At 42.5% G+C, this 15598-nt stretch overlaps 1 protein-coding gene across 3 annotated transcripts in view; it reads left to right on the top strand.

Moving 5' to 3' along the window:
- PLXNB2 (plexin B2) overlaps window positions 1–15598 on the top strand; it is a 331464-nt gene that overhangs the window by 260138 nt on the left and 55728 nt on the right. For all 3 annotated transcript variants that reach the window (XM_083574852.1, XM_083574854.1, XM_083574853.1), the window contains exons 13-15: window positions 5587–5679; window positions 6647–6725; window positions 13040–13194. In XM_083574852.1, the coding sequence (XP_083430978.1) occupies window positions 5587–5679; window positions 6647–6725; window positions 13040–13194 (327 nt within the window). The remainder of the gene's footprint in view (window positions 1–5586; window positions 5680–6646; window positions 6726–13039; window positions 13195–15598) is intronic.

Here is a 15598-nt window from a genome sequence, read left to right as displayed (position 1 = left end):
TTACAAACTCCTTGTGCAAAAAATGTTACACAGTTCTAAATAGACATTGAACAATTCCTTGCAGACATGACTGATGATTTCTTTAAGCTTGCTTTCATAAATATTTCACAAATATAAAAATAGTCTTCAATATTATACTGTTGATGTGGGTAAATAATTAAGAACATGTATGCTTTTTGTTCTTTGATTTACTTGTCGTGTTTGTTGCATTTGACTTAACGTTATAATGAGCAGAGAAACGTATTTGTCTAGTTTATATCTTTTGTTGAAGTGTCTGCCGTATTTTATAGCTTCGCTCTGTTGCCAAACATCCCCCCGCCCCGACATTTGTCAGGGATGATAAAACTGTTTTTACTTTTCCTCCCTTCCCCATGCTAAGCTGAAATGTTTTTGGTGTTGCGAAACATCTCTCATGTGTAATGTAAGCGAATTATATGTGTGTCTCTTAAATCAGTGGTTCTTAAACTGCTCTTTAGCTGTCGCTGTCATAGCTGCCCCATTTTTCTCCAGGATGAAGGGGTACTGGGTCTCCCACCGTTCACTGGTGTGGAGAAACAATATTATTATTATTTATTGAGTTCATATACCGCCCTATACCCGGAGGTCTCAGGGCGGTTCACAGAAAAGATCACAGCATATATAATCAGAATAAAAACAACAACCCAATAATACTCCCCCAGAAAAGAACCACATTTTAAAAGGGTATAGGATAGTCTGCAGTTATGAACAATAATGAGAGGGTGTTCCCAGATGTACAGAAAGGCAACCAAGTCTGCCCCTTCTGCTCTTTCTTCATCTTGTTCCTCCTTCAGCCATCTCCATTCCTTCTAGAAAATTCCACCACACCTTCTTTGGCTTTGTACCTCAATGGCTGTATCAGAAGAGCCGTATCTGAGAAGTTGCGTCTTAAACGTAACAGTTCCTGGAGCTTTGTTGGTCTATGTTTATAGCCTAGGGACAGCGTGATACTTTTATGTGAAATGCAGATTATTATGAAATAGTCCATTAAGAGAGGCTTTGCTCATTCCCCAACGGTCTCTGTCGTAAAGGCCCTTGAGAGGTTAGTGTTTCGCATTTAATGGACAGCTGCTCTAAATGTAGTTTGGGGCTTCCTATGCCTCATCTTGGATGTAGCAATCAATATTTGTGCGGTTTTAATTACAGGATATGGATATGGCTGCAGTAGGAAAAAATAAAAAAAGGTTAGGTGTGGGTGCAGTGCAGCTGTGTTGAGCTATAAACAGGAATACATATGTAATCCTGTTCCCTCTGTGCCCACACATACCCTTGAAGTGATGTGCAGGGATGCTCTGTGAAAGATTTGTTTTTCCTTAGTGTGTCCTCTTCTGATGGTGGTTTGTCTGTAGCGCCAGAAGAAGTACATGTAGCAGCAGCATGGAACAACTACAGTCATCCATTCCACTGTGGCCTCCATGTTTTAGAAAGCAACATAGTAGCAGCGCCAGTAGTAGTTGTTATATGCCAGGCATCCTCAACCTTCGGCCCTCCAGATGTTTTGGACTACAATTCCCATCATCCCTGACCACTGGTCCTGTTAGCTAGGGATCATGGGAGTTGTAGGCCAAAACATCTGGAGGGCCGCAGGTTGGGGGTGCGTGTTATATGCTGTCCATCTGACTGGGTTGCCCCAGCCACTCTGGGCAGCTTCCAACAAAATATTAAAAACACAGTAAAACATCTACCATTAAAAACATCACTAAACTGGGCTGCTTTCCAATGTCTTCTAAAAATCAAATAGTTGTTCATCTGTTTGACATCTGATGGGAGGGCATTCCACAGGGTGGGTGCCACTACGAAGAAGGCCCTTGGCTTGGTTCCCTGTAGCTTCATGTCTTTTAATGAGGCCCTCAGAGCTGGACCTCGGTTGTCCGGGCTGGATGATGGAGTTGGAGGTGTTTCTTCAACACTTTGAATTGTGCTTGGAAATGTCCTGGGAGCCATTGTAGATCCTTTAGGACTGGTGCTGTATGGTCCTGGCGGCCGCTCCCAGTCACCAGTCTAGCTGCCGCATTCTGCATCAGCTGTAGTTTCCAAGTCAGCTTCAAAGGTAGCCGTGCGTAAAGCTCGTGTCCCAAAAGCTCTCTGAAAAACATTTACAAAATGTTGAGTAATGAAGGACACAATTCACCTGTTGTAAATCCTCATGACTGACACCACACCATAAATTTATTGTGTCCTTTGTATTTGTGACACAGCTCCATGGTTCCTCCAATAAGGTTCACTTTGAACCAAGAGCTGCCTTAGTGCTTTAGTTTGCAGTTTCCAGTCTACTACTACTGTCAGATATCTCTCAGGAGGTTACCAGACATGAATACCTATAGCTGGAAACTTAGACCTCTTGGCAAGGAGACCCTGTCTGCTCTACCCGAGGCTTTTTACTCTCTTGGGTTCCTTTGGAGAAGACAAAAAGCACAATCTAAAGCCCTCAGCTTCCATAGATTGCCCCCCCCGAATGTTATTATGAACATAGTTCATTCTACAACAATCAGGTTTCAATTTTCACTAGCCACTCCCATCCATAGATTACTGCAGAAATCTTTACAATCTCGCTATCCCTGAATTATATTTAATTCCTGGGCTTGGAGGGGGGATGTGTGTGAAAGAGAGAGATACTTTTGTAGTTGACAGATAATTCTAGATTCATTCAGCTTCAAATCGCACGCACCCATTCCTCTTTTTCAAAAATAAATAAATTTATAAAAACTTTTAAACTCAGTAGGAGATATTCTATTGTATGAGTATCATGTTATTTTACCTACTGGAATCAATTACAGTACAGTACCAGTTTTATGGTAACCAAATTTTCTATTGGGCATCAGGAATTTTATCTGCTGAGTCCCACCCCCTCAAATTTCAATGTCCTAGATGGGTGGCAAAAATGGCAATTGTTGCAGGAAGATCAGATCAACAAAAAATATGTTTCAGTCCATACCTGTACTGAAATTTTGGCCATAAATGTCCCTTAAGATTTAGCAGACAGAAACCCTGACTACAAATTGGACATGGGAGTCCCAATTCACAAGTAACTACTTGAAGGAGGAGTTATTATTTTGTGGGTGACTTGCAGTATTCCCCTCACTATTAAAGCATCAATTGCTCAGGTACCCACACTTTTACAACGGCTTACCAGTATTTCCTGTGTACTACCATCTCTATGATGGTAGCCTTTGCTTTGGGAATGTTAATTTGCGTGCTTTCAGGTCGTCTCCTACAGTGGCACCTCGGGTTAAGTACTTAATTCATTCCGGAGGTCTGTTCTTAACCTGAAACTGTTCTTAACCTGAAGCACCACTTTAGCTAATGGGGTTTCCTGCTGCTGCTGTGCCACCGGAGCACAATTTCTGTTCTCATCCTGAAGCAAAGTTCTTAACCCGAGGTACTATTTCTGGGTTAGTGGAGTCTGTAACCTGAAGCGTATGTAACTCGAGGTACCACTGTACATCCTTTCGATCTAACAGGATCTGCTAATGGAAGAAACCTTTCTGCATTAATAGAACATAGAGAGGGATGTTCCCTCTTGCCAAACAATTTAGCATGCTACCTAACCTAGACACCTTTATACTTTACAATTTAATCTCCCGGTCAAAACTATTCAGTGGCACCATCATGGCTCCAGGACCACCCCTTTAAAATCACTGCAACATTCCTGTTTGGGGCTGTAAAGTTTCTCTTGAACTTTAGATTTTGGATTACATCAACATTTGTCTTGCCTGAGAGCCTGCCAGAGCCTTCGTACCTCCTTGCTTCCTGAATCTGCTACCTGCTCAAAATTTCTTTAATTAAAATATTTTTTCTCTTCAGTAACCCAACTTACCCTTTGAGTTCCTTTCCAAATACATCCTAGCCGTATTGTGGAGAAGTATCTCGCCCCTGAGAAGGGCAATATGAAAAGCAAGGGAATGAAAGTGAAAGAGTGCTGGGACATTTCTTGCCACCCCTCTCTGTAGTCTGCCTTCCCTGTTTCCCACACTAATGAGTAAGGCAAGGAGAGGAAGAAAAGGCAGAGAATCAACTCTTCCCTCAAAAAAATTATTCTTGGGTTGGGACACCTCAGGTCTTTCTGCGGCAACCTCTCAGCAAGCTGCCTTTTTAATGACTTTCTCAAATTCTTTCTGCTGTGTGTTCAAGAGCACCCCTTTCAGCATTGTGACATGGCTGAAATGTAGGAATTCCTCATTTGGCAGTTCCTAAGTTGGTTATTTTGGCTGGGGAAATAGCATTAAGAGCACATGCAATGCAGATTTTGTGACTACACTTTCACTTTCTCCACCATCTTCATCTTAGTTCATTCTTGCTTCATACTTGGCTATTGTTTGGGAGTTCTGCCACTTTCTTGGAAAGGAGAGAATTCCTGCTGTATTTACAAAAGTCACTGTCAGCTCTTTCTAATTTCCAGATTGTGTTTGTAAATCTATAGAAGCTTGACTGATTGATTTTTAGATCTTGGTAAGAGCTGAAATTATCATTTTGGACAAACCGGTAGTACAGAGTTGGTTGTGGCGGTGATGATGATGATGATTTCGATTTCTTACCTGTGCTTCACCATAAGGTCCCAGCATGGGTTATAGCCATTTTAAAAAGACAACATTAAAATCAGTTTACCACAAAATATTTTAAAATCATTTGTTTTTGTAGCTATCGTATTGTTTCTGATTTTCCTGAGAGCTCTCCTGTTAGCTAAGGTTGAGAGAGAGAGAACTTCACTCAGCTTCAGATCCAAACGAAATAGCGATGGGATTGGAGTCTGGAACCCTAGACCTGCACTATGATGCATCTGAGTTCCCTTTGCTTATATTGCACTTCCTGGGTGTGGGGTAATGGCTAGTGCATAGGCCTTAGACTAGGGAAACCTGGGTTCAAATCCTTGCCTAGCCATGAAGCTCACTGAGCCAGTCACTGTCTCTCAGTCTAACCCACCTCACCGGGCTGTGAAGATAAATAGAAAGGTGGGATTAAAAATGCACCAAGCAAAATTCTTCCTTCTTTAAGTACTGCTCCTGTGGTAGTAATTTTAATACTTTGCACACAGACCGAGTCCCATCAGTCACAAAGTTTGTTTGTGCCTTCTCACAGTGATTTCCTTCTGGCATTGTGGAGTCACTGGGTTGGGCTTAGACTCCTCCTGTGATGAAAAGTGTAGGAGAAAAAAATATCTTCAGGACGTGGGTACAGAGAGGCCCTTAAGATGGGTTGGCGAGATCAAGCCACAGTCCACCAAGGCTGTTCCCCAAAGTTGTGAGCTCATTGTGGAGTGATTTTTCTGAGAAGGATGAGATTTGGGGCCTTAATATTGCCTTCCCCTGCCTTTGGAAAAGCACTTAGAGGAAATGTTTTGCATGCTTTCCATCTCTTTTTGATTAAAAATTGTTTGGAGTAATCTATTTGGAGCATCAGAAAATGTTGTAAAGTGCTGCCTAAAGTGCCTACATGATCTGTGTTATAGTTGTGATTGCCACAGTTTAATGATTAAGGCTCTTGATTTGATCTAGTTGTTTCCAGAGCTGCTCAGTGAAACTACTGTTTGCCTAGTGCTGGTATTCTAAGTCCAATATCTTTCTCTTACAGGGTAGCGATTTCAGAATTGGAAATGACCACATTCAGTTTGAGACCAAAGTGGAAAAGGCATCCGATGGAACTTTCTTTTTTCAAATCCAACCGGTAAATATCAGAAATTGTGGGGTGGGGTGCTTACAGATCACTTTCTCTCTTGCTTTCTTCAAGGCTGAGCAACATTCAGCAATGAGCTCACCTTTCCACCTCCTACAGTCAACATGTTGGTTGTGTTCAGACTTCTCTCCTTCCCTCCACTGCCAGCTTTGACACAGAGATATTGGCTTCATTAAGCCAAAGTTTCCCATTACATCTAAACTCTGGAGTACTGGCTTAATGTTGATTATCAGGCACATAAGCCATTTTGTTGGGCTGGCCAATATACTATGAGGATGGAGATGAAACAAGCTGGCTATGACTTGATGTTGATGATAGACCTAAGATAAAGAAATGATAAGATCTGTGCTGTTCTTGAGATTGTTCGCCTTGGCTGGTGAATGTTGATGAGATTTTCCGATTTTTGCCATTCACTTTTATTGAGGCATTCAAAAATATATCTATACTTTGAACAAACGCATAAGTGACACAACAAGATTGTTAAAATTTGCTCACGGGGAGAGGGCGATTTGCTGTGGTTGCCACTAATGCATTCTGTACTTTTAGAATGAAAGCCATTTATATGTGTTTGTGTTCACATTTTTCACAGTTCTTTGAAAGATACATTTGTTTAACACCCACTGCAAACATGACTAAACATTGCACTTCCCCTTTATGTGCCTTTTGAAAATGAGATATTATTATATACACACACATATATAATCATTTTCTGTTACATTCATCTGTTTCCCATTCTTTTGGAAAGGTTACAACTATCGTTGTTCTGACAAGTGTTATAATCGTATGGATGCATCTCCTAGTAGAAGTATGTGGTTGTTGTTATTTGTGCCATCATTTTGAAGATACAGCTATCACAATATGACCTTGGTAGTTGGTAGCTACTTGATTTGGGATGAGTGAATTAAGATATAAGATGATTTCTAACGGAGATAACCATTGTCTTTTCTCCTCCCTTCAGAGTCATGTTGAAAACGAAACACTACCACTTAGCTTATTCATTAAGACGGATCAAGGCAAGATTGATAGCAAACTGATTGGTAAGTACATAGCACAGGAAAGGGAAATTAAAAGTACCAAAATCTTTTATATGCACCTTTTAAAGCATTTCACTGCTCTAATGATTGCATACAGTGGTACCTTGGTTCTCAAACTTAATCTGTTCCGGAAGTCCGTTCGACTCCTGAAACCATTTGAAAACCAAGGCGCAGCTTCCTATAGGCTGCACTCAAGCCTCATCAGACATTTGGCTTCTGAAAACTGTTCACAAACCAGAACACTTACTTCCAGATTTGCGGCATTCGGGGGCCGATTTGTTCAGCAACTAAGCCATTCAGGAACCAAGGTTTGACTGTAATTAGCAATCCATCAGCTTAAAAAATATCTAAATAATGTTGCCTTGAATAGGCAATGAATATTACTGTTGTGAACTTAAATATGTATTGTCTTGGCTTGCTTGCTGGGTATGAAAAAGCTTTCCCCCACCCACCCAATAATCCATCCTTCAAGTTTTCTGATAATTTCTCCCAAGTTATGAAGCATCTCTGCAACACTGCTGTATCTCTGCAGAAGTGGCCAGATCTCAAGACCACAGTGTAGTTTTAATCAAAAGCTTTGCATCAAGCATGTCAATAAATGGCCACATTTTTTTCTCTAGAGTCAAATGCTGTCACTCCATTTAGAGTCAGCCAAGACTTGCTCTTCTGTGCTGCTGCTATTGCTTCTGCCCCTTCGCTGCTTTAGATCAGTTACAGTTATCAGTTACTTAATCCATTCCGGAAGTCCATTCTTAAACCGAAACCATTCTTAAACCAAGGCGTGCTTTCCCTAATGAGGTCTCCCACCGCCAGTGCCCTTCCACCGTTCAGATTCCGTTCTTAGACCAAGGTAAAGTTTGCAAACTGGGACACTACTTCTGGTTTTGCGGAGTTCGTAAATTGAATCGTTCGTAAACTGGGCTGTTCTTAAACCGAGGTACCACTGTAGTTAGCTTTGGGCTTTTTTCTGATTACAGTCCCAATGTTGCAACTATTTTTGTCCAGGCAGAGGCCCAGTGCGACCAATGTGTTTCCTGGCAGGCAGAGAAGTCCATACACAATGACTAATTATGCTAGAAAGAAACCAGGCATGACTTTCCAAATGCTTTTTAGTAATCCTTTTGCTTATTACTGTGACTCATTGACACTTATAACTAATGTTGGCTGTGCTGATCAATCTTGCACAGCTACAAATCAATCTTTAGGTATTGTATTTAATAGATTTACTTTTTAATGGATGTTGCAAATGAAAATCATTGTTCAAGACCTCTCCTCTTTTCCTATAATGCTAATATCTCCCACCCAAACAATATACATCATCTTCCCGTATAGAATTACTGCAAACCTCTAATGTATTGTGGCCACATAAAAGACAAATGATATTCTAGAATGCATTTGATATGGCATTTCCAGTAAGGACTGCAGAGTGTTTCTACATTTGAATAGCACACTGGCAACCTTACCCTTCATCCATTTTTGGTCAGCCATATTCAAGCAGGAGTAACCTGGAAGAAATGGAAAGAATTACAGAACGGGTTCTAAACTTTATAGGTCAAGACTAGGGATGCTTTAGAATTTTGTCCAGTCTTTCGTTTTAAGCGAACCAACCTGATTTGCAGTTCCCGAACTAATATGTGGATTGGATTGGATTGCCATTATCCTTGAGTTTTTGCATCTCTCCAAATTTTGTGACATAGTTCAAAAAGTGTAACATAATGTGTGTTTTAGGGTGGTTTACTCAAATGAATACTATATGGGAAAAGTACAAGAGAAATATTGCAGTTTTTAGTGTAACTTTAAAAAAAAAAGATTGCAGAAATGAGATGGAACAAAGTTATGAATGAGCACATACAAAATTGGCATGGACCAGAAATTGACTGTCATCCCACCCTAGTCTAGACTAGACGATATTTTCATTTAAAACACTTCTCATCTTAACAAATGAGTGATGCTCTGTTATATTCCCAAAGTCATCCATCCATATGTTATATATACACTTTCCCTCTCCCTCTCCCTCTCCCTCTCCCTCTCCCTCTCCCTCTCCCTCTCTTTAATTGATTAATGTTCATAGTCTGGTTGGTATCAGCAGGGCGCAGCTTAATTTTATGTCCATTCTGCCCACGTTCATCTCTGTGGTTTACTATGAAAAGCAGAAGCAGAAAGGAACTGGGGAAGAAGAACCTTTTTGTACTAGTGGTGTCCCAATTCCCCTTCTCGCTTTCTTGCCGTTTGCGAGCCCTTAATAGAGCTGAATTTAAGTGCACCACACTTTGAAAGATAGTTACTTTGGTCGTTCTGGTCGCTACTACAGAGAAGGTGAGCAATTATTGAATTTCCAAATATAAATGAATCCTTTCTTTCTGTAACACATTTAGAGAATACCAAGTAGCATTGGCATTTAATGTATTTTTATAGCCACTGGAGACTTAGAGCAGTATGAAATCCAATATATCCCTTTTATCCTTTGTCCTGTTCTATCAATGGTTTCACAGCTAGTACCTAAAGATGATGGATAAGGGTTGGAATCTAATGGCTGGTTTGCTGCTGGTACATTTAACAACCTGATCAGTAACGAAACTGATTAACACTTTGAGCTCCACCACTGTATTGTGTGTGACTTGGAGAGCTTGCCTTTCAATACATTACAAATCTAATTTAGAGGCAGTTTGAGTGCTGGTTTTTGCAGACGCAGACGTTGTTTTCAGTTCTCCACATATAGATGAAAAATATAAATTGAATCAGTTAGTCAGACACAGCAGTCTCTCTGGTTAGCTGCTGGTATACTTTTAAAAATCCAGAATTCTGAAATTGAATTCCATCAGTCTGTTTTCTGAGTCAAACCAATAGTACCTCACTGCTCGCTTCAGATGTGGAATGTGTGAATGCACATTCTTTAGCCAGAATCAAAATACAACAAATAACTTCCCTCAAAAGCATGTATCCACCATCGGTCTTTGACTTATACATATTCACACCATCTAGGGTTGCCATATGTCTTTAATTTTCCGGACTTACATGGTATTTGTCCCTCATAAACAGTGTCTGGGTGGAAATCGGTGAAATGTCAGGGAAAATCCAGACGTATGGGAGCCCATGTTAGAAGTGTAGATATTGGCGAATTTCATTAAAAATAGTTCAAAAACTCTTTTTTGGGGGGACGGACTAAAAAAACTTCAACTTTTGTGTCTGGAGTTTCACTTTTTGAAATATGGCAGCCCTAACACCATCTATAAAAAGAGATCATGGCAGGGCATGACGATGGCTTGAGGGGTTATGGATTGACAGATTCACTGTTCTGGAATCCAGGCTAACCCCATATTCCTAGGCACTTAAATGATTTGGGGCACTGGCCCATAGATGTATTTGAAAAATCTCTCTCTCTCTCTCTCTCTCTCTCTCTCTCTCACACACACACACACACACACACACACACACACACACATATAGAGTGGTATACCACTTGGGGTGGAAACATTCTAACATGCATTTAAATAAAGAGCCTCTTTAAATGTTATAGAATCTTAATTTCAAGAATTCAGTTAATAATCTTATTAGTGTAAGGCTAAGAAAGGCAGAAACCTAGCAATTCGAAAGCACGTCAAAGTGCAAGTAGATAAATAGGTACCGCTCCGGCGGGAAGGTAAATGGCGTTTCCGTGTGCTGCTCTGGTTCGCCAGAAGCAGCTTAGTCATGCTGGCCACATGACCCCTGACCATTAGGTCCAGTCATGGCCAACTCTGGGGTTGCAGTGCTCATCTCGCTTTATTGGTCGAGGGAGATGGTGTACAGCTTCCAGGTCATGTGGCCAGCATGACAAAGCATCTTCTGGTGAACCAGAACAGCACACGGAAACACTGTTTACCTTCCCGCCAGAGCGGTACCTATTTATCTACTTGCACTTTGATGTGCTTTCGAACTGCTAGGTGGGCAGGAGCAGGGACCGAGCAACGGGAGCTCACCCCGTTGCGGGGATTCAAACTGCCGACCTTCTGATCGGCAAGTCCTAGGTTCTGTGACTTAACGCACAGGACCACCCACTAGTTAGAACTAAAATGTTATAGTTAGTAAACTTGAGCACTAATTATTTCCAGTTAAGTTGGTGATCTGACTGCCCATCAAAAACATGCTCAAACACAAAGGCTTGTGAGTTGTTGCTTCCAACTTGGTTCATAGTCCTAATTATACAGCACCCTGGATTTACTCTGTGTGTTCTGGAATTAGGCCATGATGCTCTTCAGTCATGTGTGGAGTATGACTTGGATCTCAGAAGGACTCCAGATATTACAAATTCCGTTCTTAACTTTACCCCTCAGTGAACACAAAGCTGTTACAGGCTTAAGAGGCGCTCTGTTTTCCTCTGTGATTCATGGCCATGATAACCAGAAGTGGCAGGGCATCCTTTATCATGGTTCCACTGCTCCCTAGTGCACTACCAATCCTGGTCTCTGACCCCATCCATCAACCTTTGGTCCTTGCTGCAGGACTCCTTGGGTCGAAGCATAAGTTGAACCATCATGGCGTGTATATGAATATATATTATTGCACTACGCTGTCTGAATTCTGCTTTTCACGGCACAACAATAAGTTGCTGAATTTTTGGAAGCTTTAGTGTGTTCTGTTTATCTTAACTATGAATAGCTATCTGTTTTTGCTCCAGACATCTGAGATTGATTAGAAAGCTCTCCAGACAAGAATGAACTTGCATATTGAAAAATCTCTAAACACAGCACCCCTACAACTCTCATTGCCCGTCAACCCATGTGCATTTCATTTGAAATAACATCTCAGCTAGATCTAAATCTACTGTTAACAAAGGAACTTCTTCTAGTCACTTATTTTTCAGTTCCCCTGCCCTAAGGTAGAACTGTCCGACTATTTGCCGTCCTGACAGTTCAGGAAAAAAATGTGCTAATCTGCGGAAAGGCTAATCTGCTAAGCAAGTACAGTGGTACCTCGGGTTAAGAACTTAATTCATTCTGGAGGTCTGTTCTTAACCTGAAACTGTTCTTAACCTGAAGCAACACTTTAGCTAATGGGGCCTCCTGCTGCTGCCACACCGCCAGCGTGCAATTTCTGTTATCATCCTGAAGCAAAGTTCTTAACCCGAGGTACTATTTCTGGGTTAGCGGAGTCTGTAACCTGAAGCAAATGTAACCCGAGGTACCACTGTATCACTTAGATGGCTGAAGCATAGGAGCCCATACTTGCGCTGCACAGGAAGGCAACACAACAACAAACCTTCCATGGTCTCCTCCCACTTCGATCTACACAAAATTTCTTTCCAACCCCAGATCTAGTGGTCTGTCTGTACATGAGCCTGGTCAGGCCGCTGAATGCAATAAAACCAAAACTGAAGGGCCCGATTATTTTGCTTTCCACCCTCCCCCCCATTATCTTACTTTCCTTTGCAAGTTACAGTAATCATTAAGAATGCATTAATGTATCAATAATTTGATGAAGCTGTGTGGCTAGGACACTTAACTACATTACTGAAAGTCAGAAAGGTGATAAGATGCGAAGATTGATTGAGTTGCTCATTCGTTATTTATTTGCAGCATTTATGCTCCTTTCTATGCCTTTTGCACAAAAAAAGGTGGTGGCTCCCAGAGCAGCTTACAGAAAGCAATAGAGAGGGAGTCCCATGCCCTCAAGTCTACATTCTAAAATGCATAGCACACTGGGGGAGGGGTGGACAGGGTAGGCAGGAAGGAAGAGGGGAAAATGGCTTCTGCACAGTTCTTTCCTTGGAGAGCTGATCTGGTGGCAGCTGGAATACTCTCAGGAGGAGGCTTGTTGAGCTGCGTTCCTCCGTCCATGGCAGTTCTCACATTTTTGCAAAAAGCAACACTCACCTTCCTCCTGCGCCCAGGATCAGATTCAAGAGCTAATGACAATGTCCAGGCTGGGAGAACAGGACTGCTCCTGCCTAGTGGCGAAGCTGCATGCTCCGCTACCGGGGGTGGAGAGCAGGCGGCGGCGTGGCACGCGTTCTGGGGGTGTGACACGCTGCCTGTGGGGGCGTGCTGCATGGGGGGGTGCCACGATGGCACCCTACCGGAATAGTGGTGCCATGGGCGGTCCGCTCCCTCCGCACTCCCGTTCTTCCGCCAGTGCTCCTGCCACAGTTATTTCCCCAAGCAGCTGAATTGGTGGTTAATCACAGATTGTGGTATTTGTGAGCTCCATGATTGTACCTTAATGATGCTGCCCTGTTGGGTGCACCTCAAGATTTATGTGGTTTTGAATTTCTCTGAGTGGTGTAATAGTAACTGACAAATGATAGAAACATGCATATGATTTGTTTTCCATTTTCACAGTGACTCTATACAGCTGTTCCTATGGTCGGAATGACTGCAGCTTGTGTCTCGCAGCTAATCCTGCGTATCGGTGTGTCTGGTGTGACGACAGCTGTGTTTACACTGGCCGGTGTGCTGCTCCCACTACCACCTGCCCTCCTCCAGTCATTACTATGGTAATTTCTGCATCATTCATAACATAGCATGAAGTCCACTCAAGTCAGCTTGCAAAGCATTTATGGAATTCTGAGGAGCTGTTGCAAACTTGTGAAGTCCCATAGTAAAGAGACTCATGTCTGTTTCTTTAAGATCCAGATGGTGAATAATCACTGTGCTCGCAGGGCATTAGAGCTGGCTTTTTGACTAAACAAACCAAAAGGAAAAGGCTACATAACTATATCCTAGGAATGTCTTCCAGTAGTGCTGTAATGGCAGGCTGCTCCTAGGTTACATGGGAAGAGTTCATAGCATGGTTTCTTGCCTTGCCTGTATTGTCTCAGATCCCAGGAAGGGGTATTATTGGCACGAGAGAGTCTCTGTGTCACCAGAGGAGCTAAGGAAGGAGGCATGCCATTATATTTCCTGTACCAATAAGGGGCAGAACTTTACGAGATGTGTGGACATACTGCTGGTCCGTATTTGCTCTCTGTACTTCCTCATAGCATCTGATTTAACCCAATAAGCTGGTTCAGACATAACAATCTCCATTTAACAAAGCCAAGAATGTTGCATCTGAGCAGCCCAGTGTGGGAGATGATATAATCATCACTGTACATTGCTAGCAGCTAGTGACGATAACGTAGAAAGCCAGGCTAATACAATTACATTATTCAGGCATTGTGTTAAAACAGTTACGGTTAGACAGGAGAGTCTGCAGATTCACCCCTTACATACCTTGTTCTGCCCAGATTGCTTTTTACATTTTCTGGCTTTCCAAAGCGCTTTAGTTCAACAAGTCTGGTCCCCCTTAGGGTTGCCATTTTTTTGAAGAGAAAAAAGGGGACACATTTGCCAACATCTGCTTTTAACTATGGATCTCTAGGACAACTCTCTCATCATACGAAAGAGGACGTATCCTGGGAATAGAGGACATGTGGCAATCCTGCGGCCTTCAGCTTATCCAACTAGTTTCACAGTTCTAGATTTGTAGCAGAACATTAAAAAGAGCATTTGTAAGCAGAGTGGTACCTCAAAAGGTATCTCTGCCTGTTAGGAACCTGTGTCAGAGGTAGTTCACTCAACTAAATAAATGTTTCAGTATTTTTTTCTATTAAAAGGAGACACCATCGGGTTCTTTAGGCAACCACAACACAGTTATAAACTGGATGAAATGCTAGGTGTTACTCTAGGCAGGAATGCTATATATAATAGTTATAACCCAGTGTTGTAATAAAGTATAGTAGAATTCCATTTTCCGTCAGGTATTTGAAATGATGCAGCTTGTTATTGATTTTATAATATTGGGAAGAGCATTAGACTTGACATTTTACAGTAAAAAATAGTTGGCTCTCGAGGGGTTTTTCCCCCAAAAAGGCAATTAGGATTTTTTAGGAGTAGGCAGCCGCATAACAGAAGAGGCCACAGAAAGTCCACAGAAAGCTCTACCAGTGTTGCTGGATCTCAGACTGCCAGAATTTTTATCATTTCCTTCCTTCTTTCACAGACTTTTTGCACCTGGAGCCCAATAGGTTGGAAAATTCAGGTTCTCGGGGACAGAGGCAGTAAGGCAGGCCTCAGAGTCCTCTGAAGTTCATCCTCAGTGCAGGGAGGGATGCCAGTTAGAAAAGGGAGATCAGAAGCTCTGGGCAAATCTGTTTGGCCTATCTTTGGCCTGGGGATTGCCACTACCGTATTTTTCGCCCCATAGGGCGCACCAGCCCATAGGGCGCACCTAGTTGGGGGGGGGGGGGATAAAGAAAAAAAATCATTTCCCCCCAGGCGCGGAGCTGGGGCGGGGGAAGCCTGAGCTTCCTCCAACCCCAGCCCCCAGAACAGGCTGCTATCCGCAAGCCTAGGGAGCCCGGCGGGAAGTCGCACCGGGCTCCCAAGGGTTGCGGAGAGCTGCCCGAAGCCCAGGGTGCACTCCTCTGCGCTCCCCAGGTTTCGGGCTGCAGGCTGCTGTCCGCAAGCCTTGGGAGCCCAGCAGGAACTCCCGCGGGCTCCCAAGGCTTGTGGATAGCTTCCTGAAGCCTGCATTCGCCCCATAGGACGCACACACATTTCCCCTTCATTTTTGGTGAGGAAAAAGTGCGTCCTATAGGGCGAAAAATACGGTATTTCTTTATCACAGTTGGCCATTCCTGATCTACATCCCTAGGCACTCTGCACTGCCCTCCTTTTACCACAGTCCCTTAACAGGTATAATTCTGTTGCAGTACATCCTTATAGTAAAATGTTACATTTAAAAAAACCATGCATCATTCTCCTGAAAGGGGAAAAATAAATATCAACAGGAGTCTTCAATATTCCCCTAGGACATGAAACTCTTGTAGAGCAGATGTTTTCCCCCCTGCCTAAACACAAAGACTTGCAGCGCCCTATCTTTCAATTCTTAGAAAGACCAATTTGATATTTCAGTTG

This window comes from Podarcis filfolensis (genome assembly GCF_964270895.1).
Source record: "Podarcis filfolensis genome assembly, chromosome: 10".
In the NCBI taxonomy this organism is placed as follows: Eukaryota; Metazoa; Chordata; class Lepidosauria; order Squamata; family Lacertidae; genus Podarcis; species Podarcis filfolensis.
The sequence above is the reverse complement of the archived record's forward strand: the minus strand, read 5'-3'. Positions and strand labels throughout refer to the sequence as shown.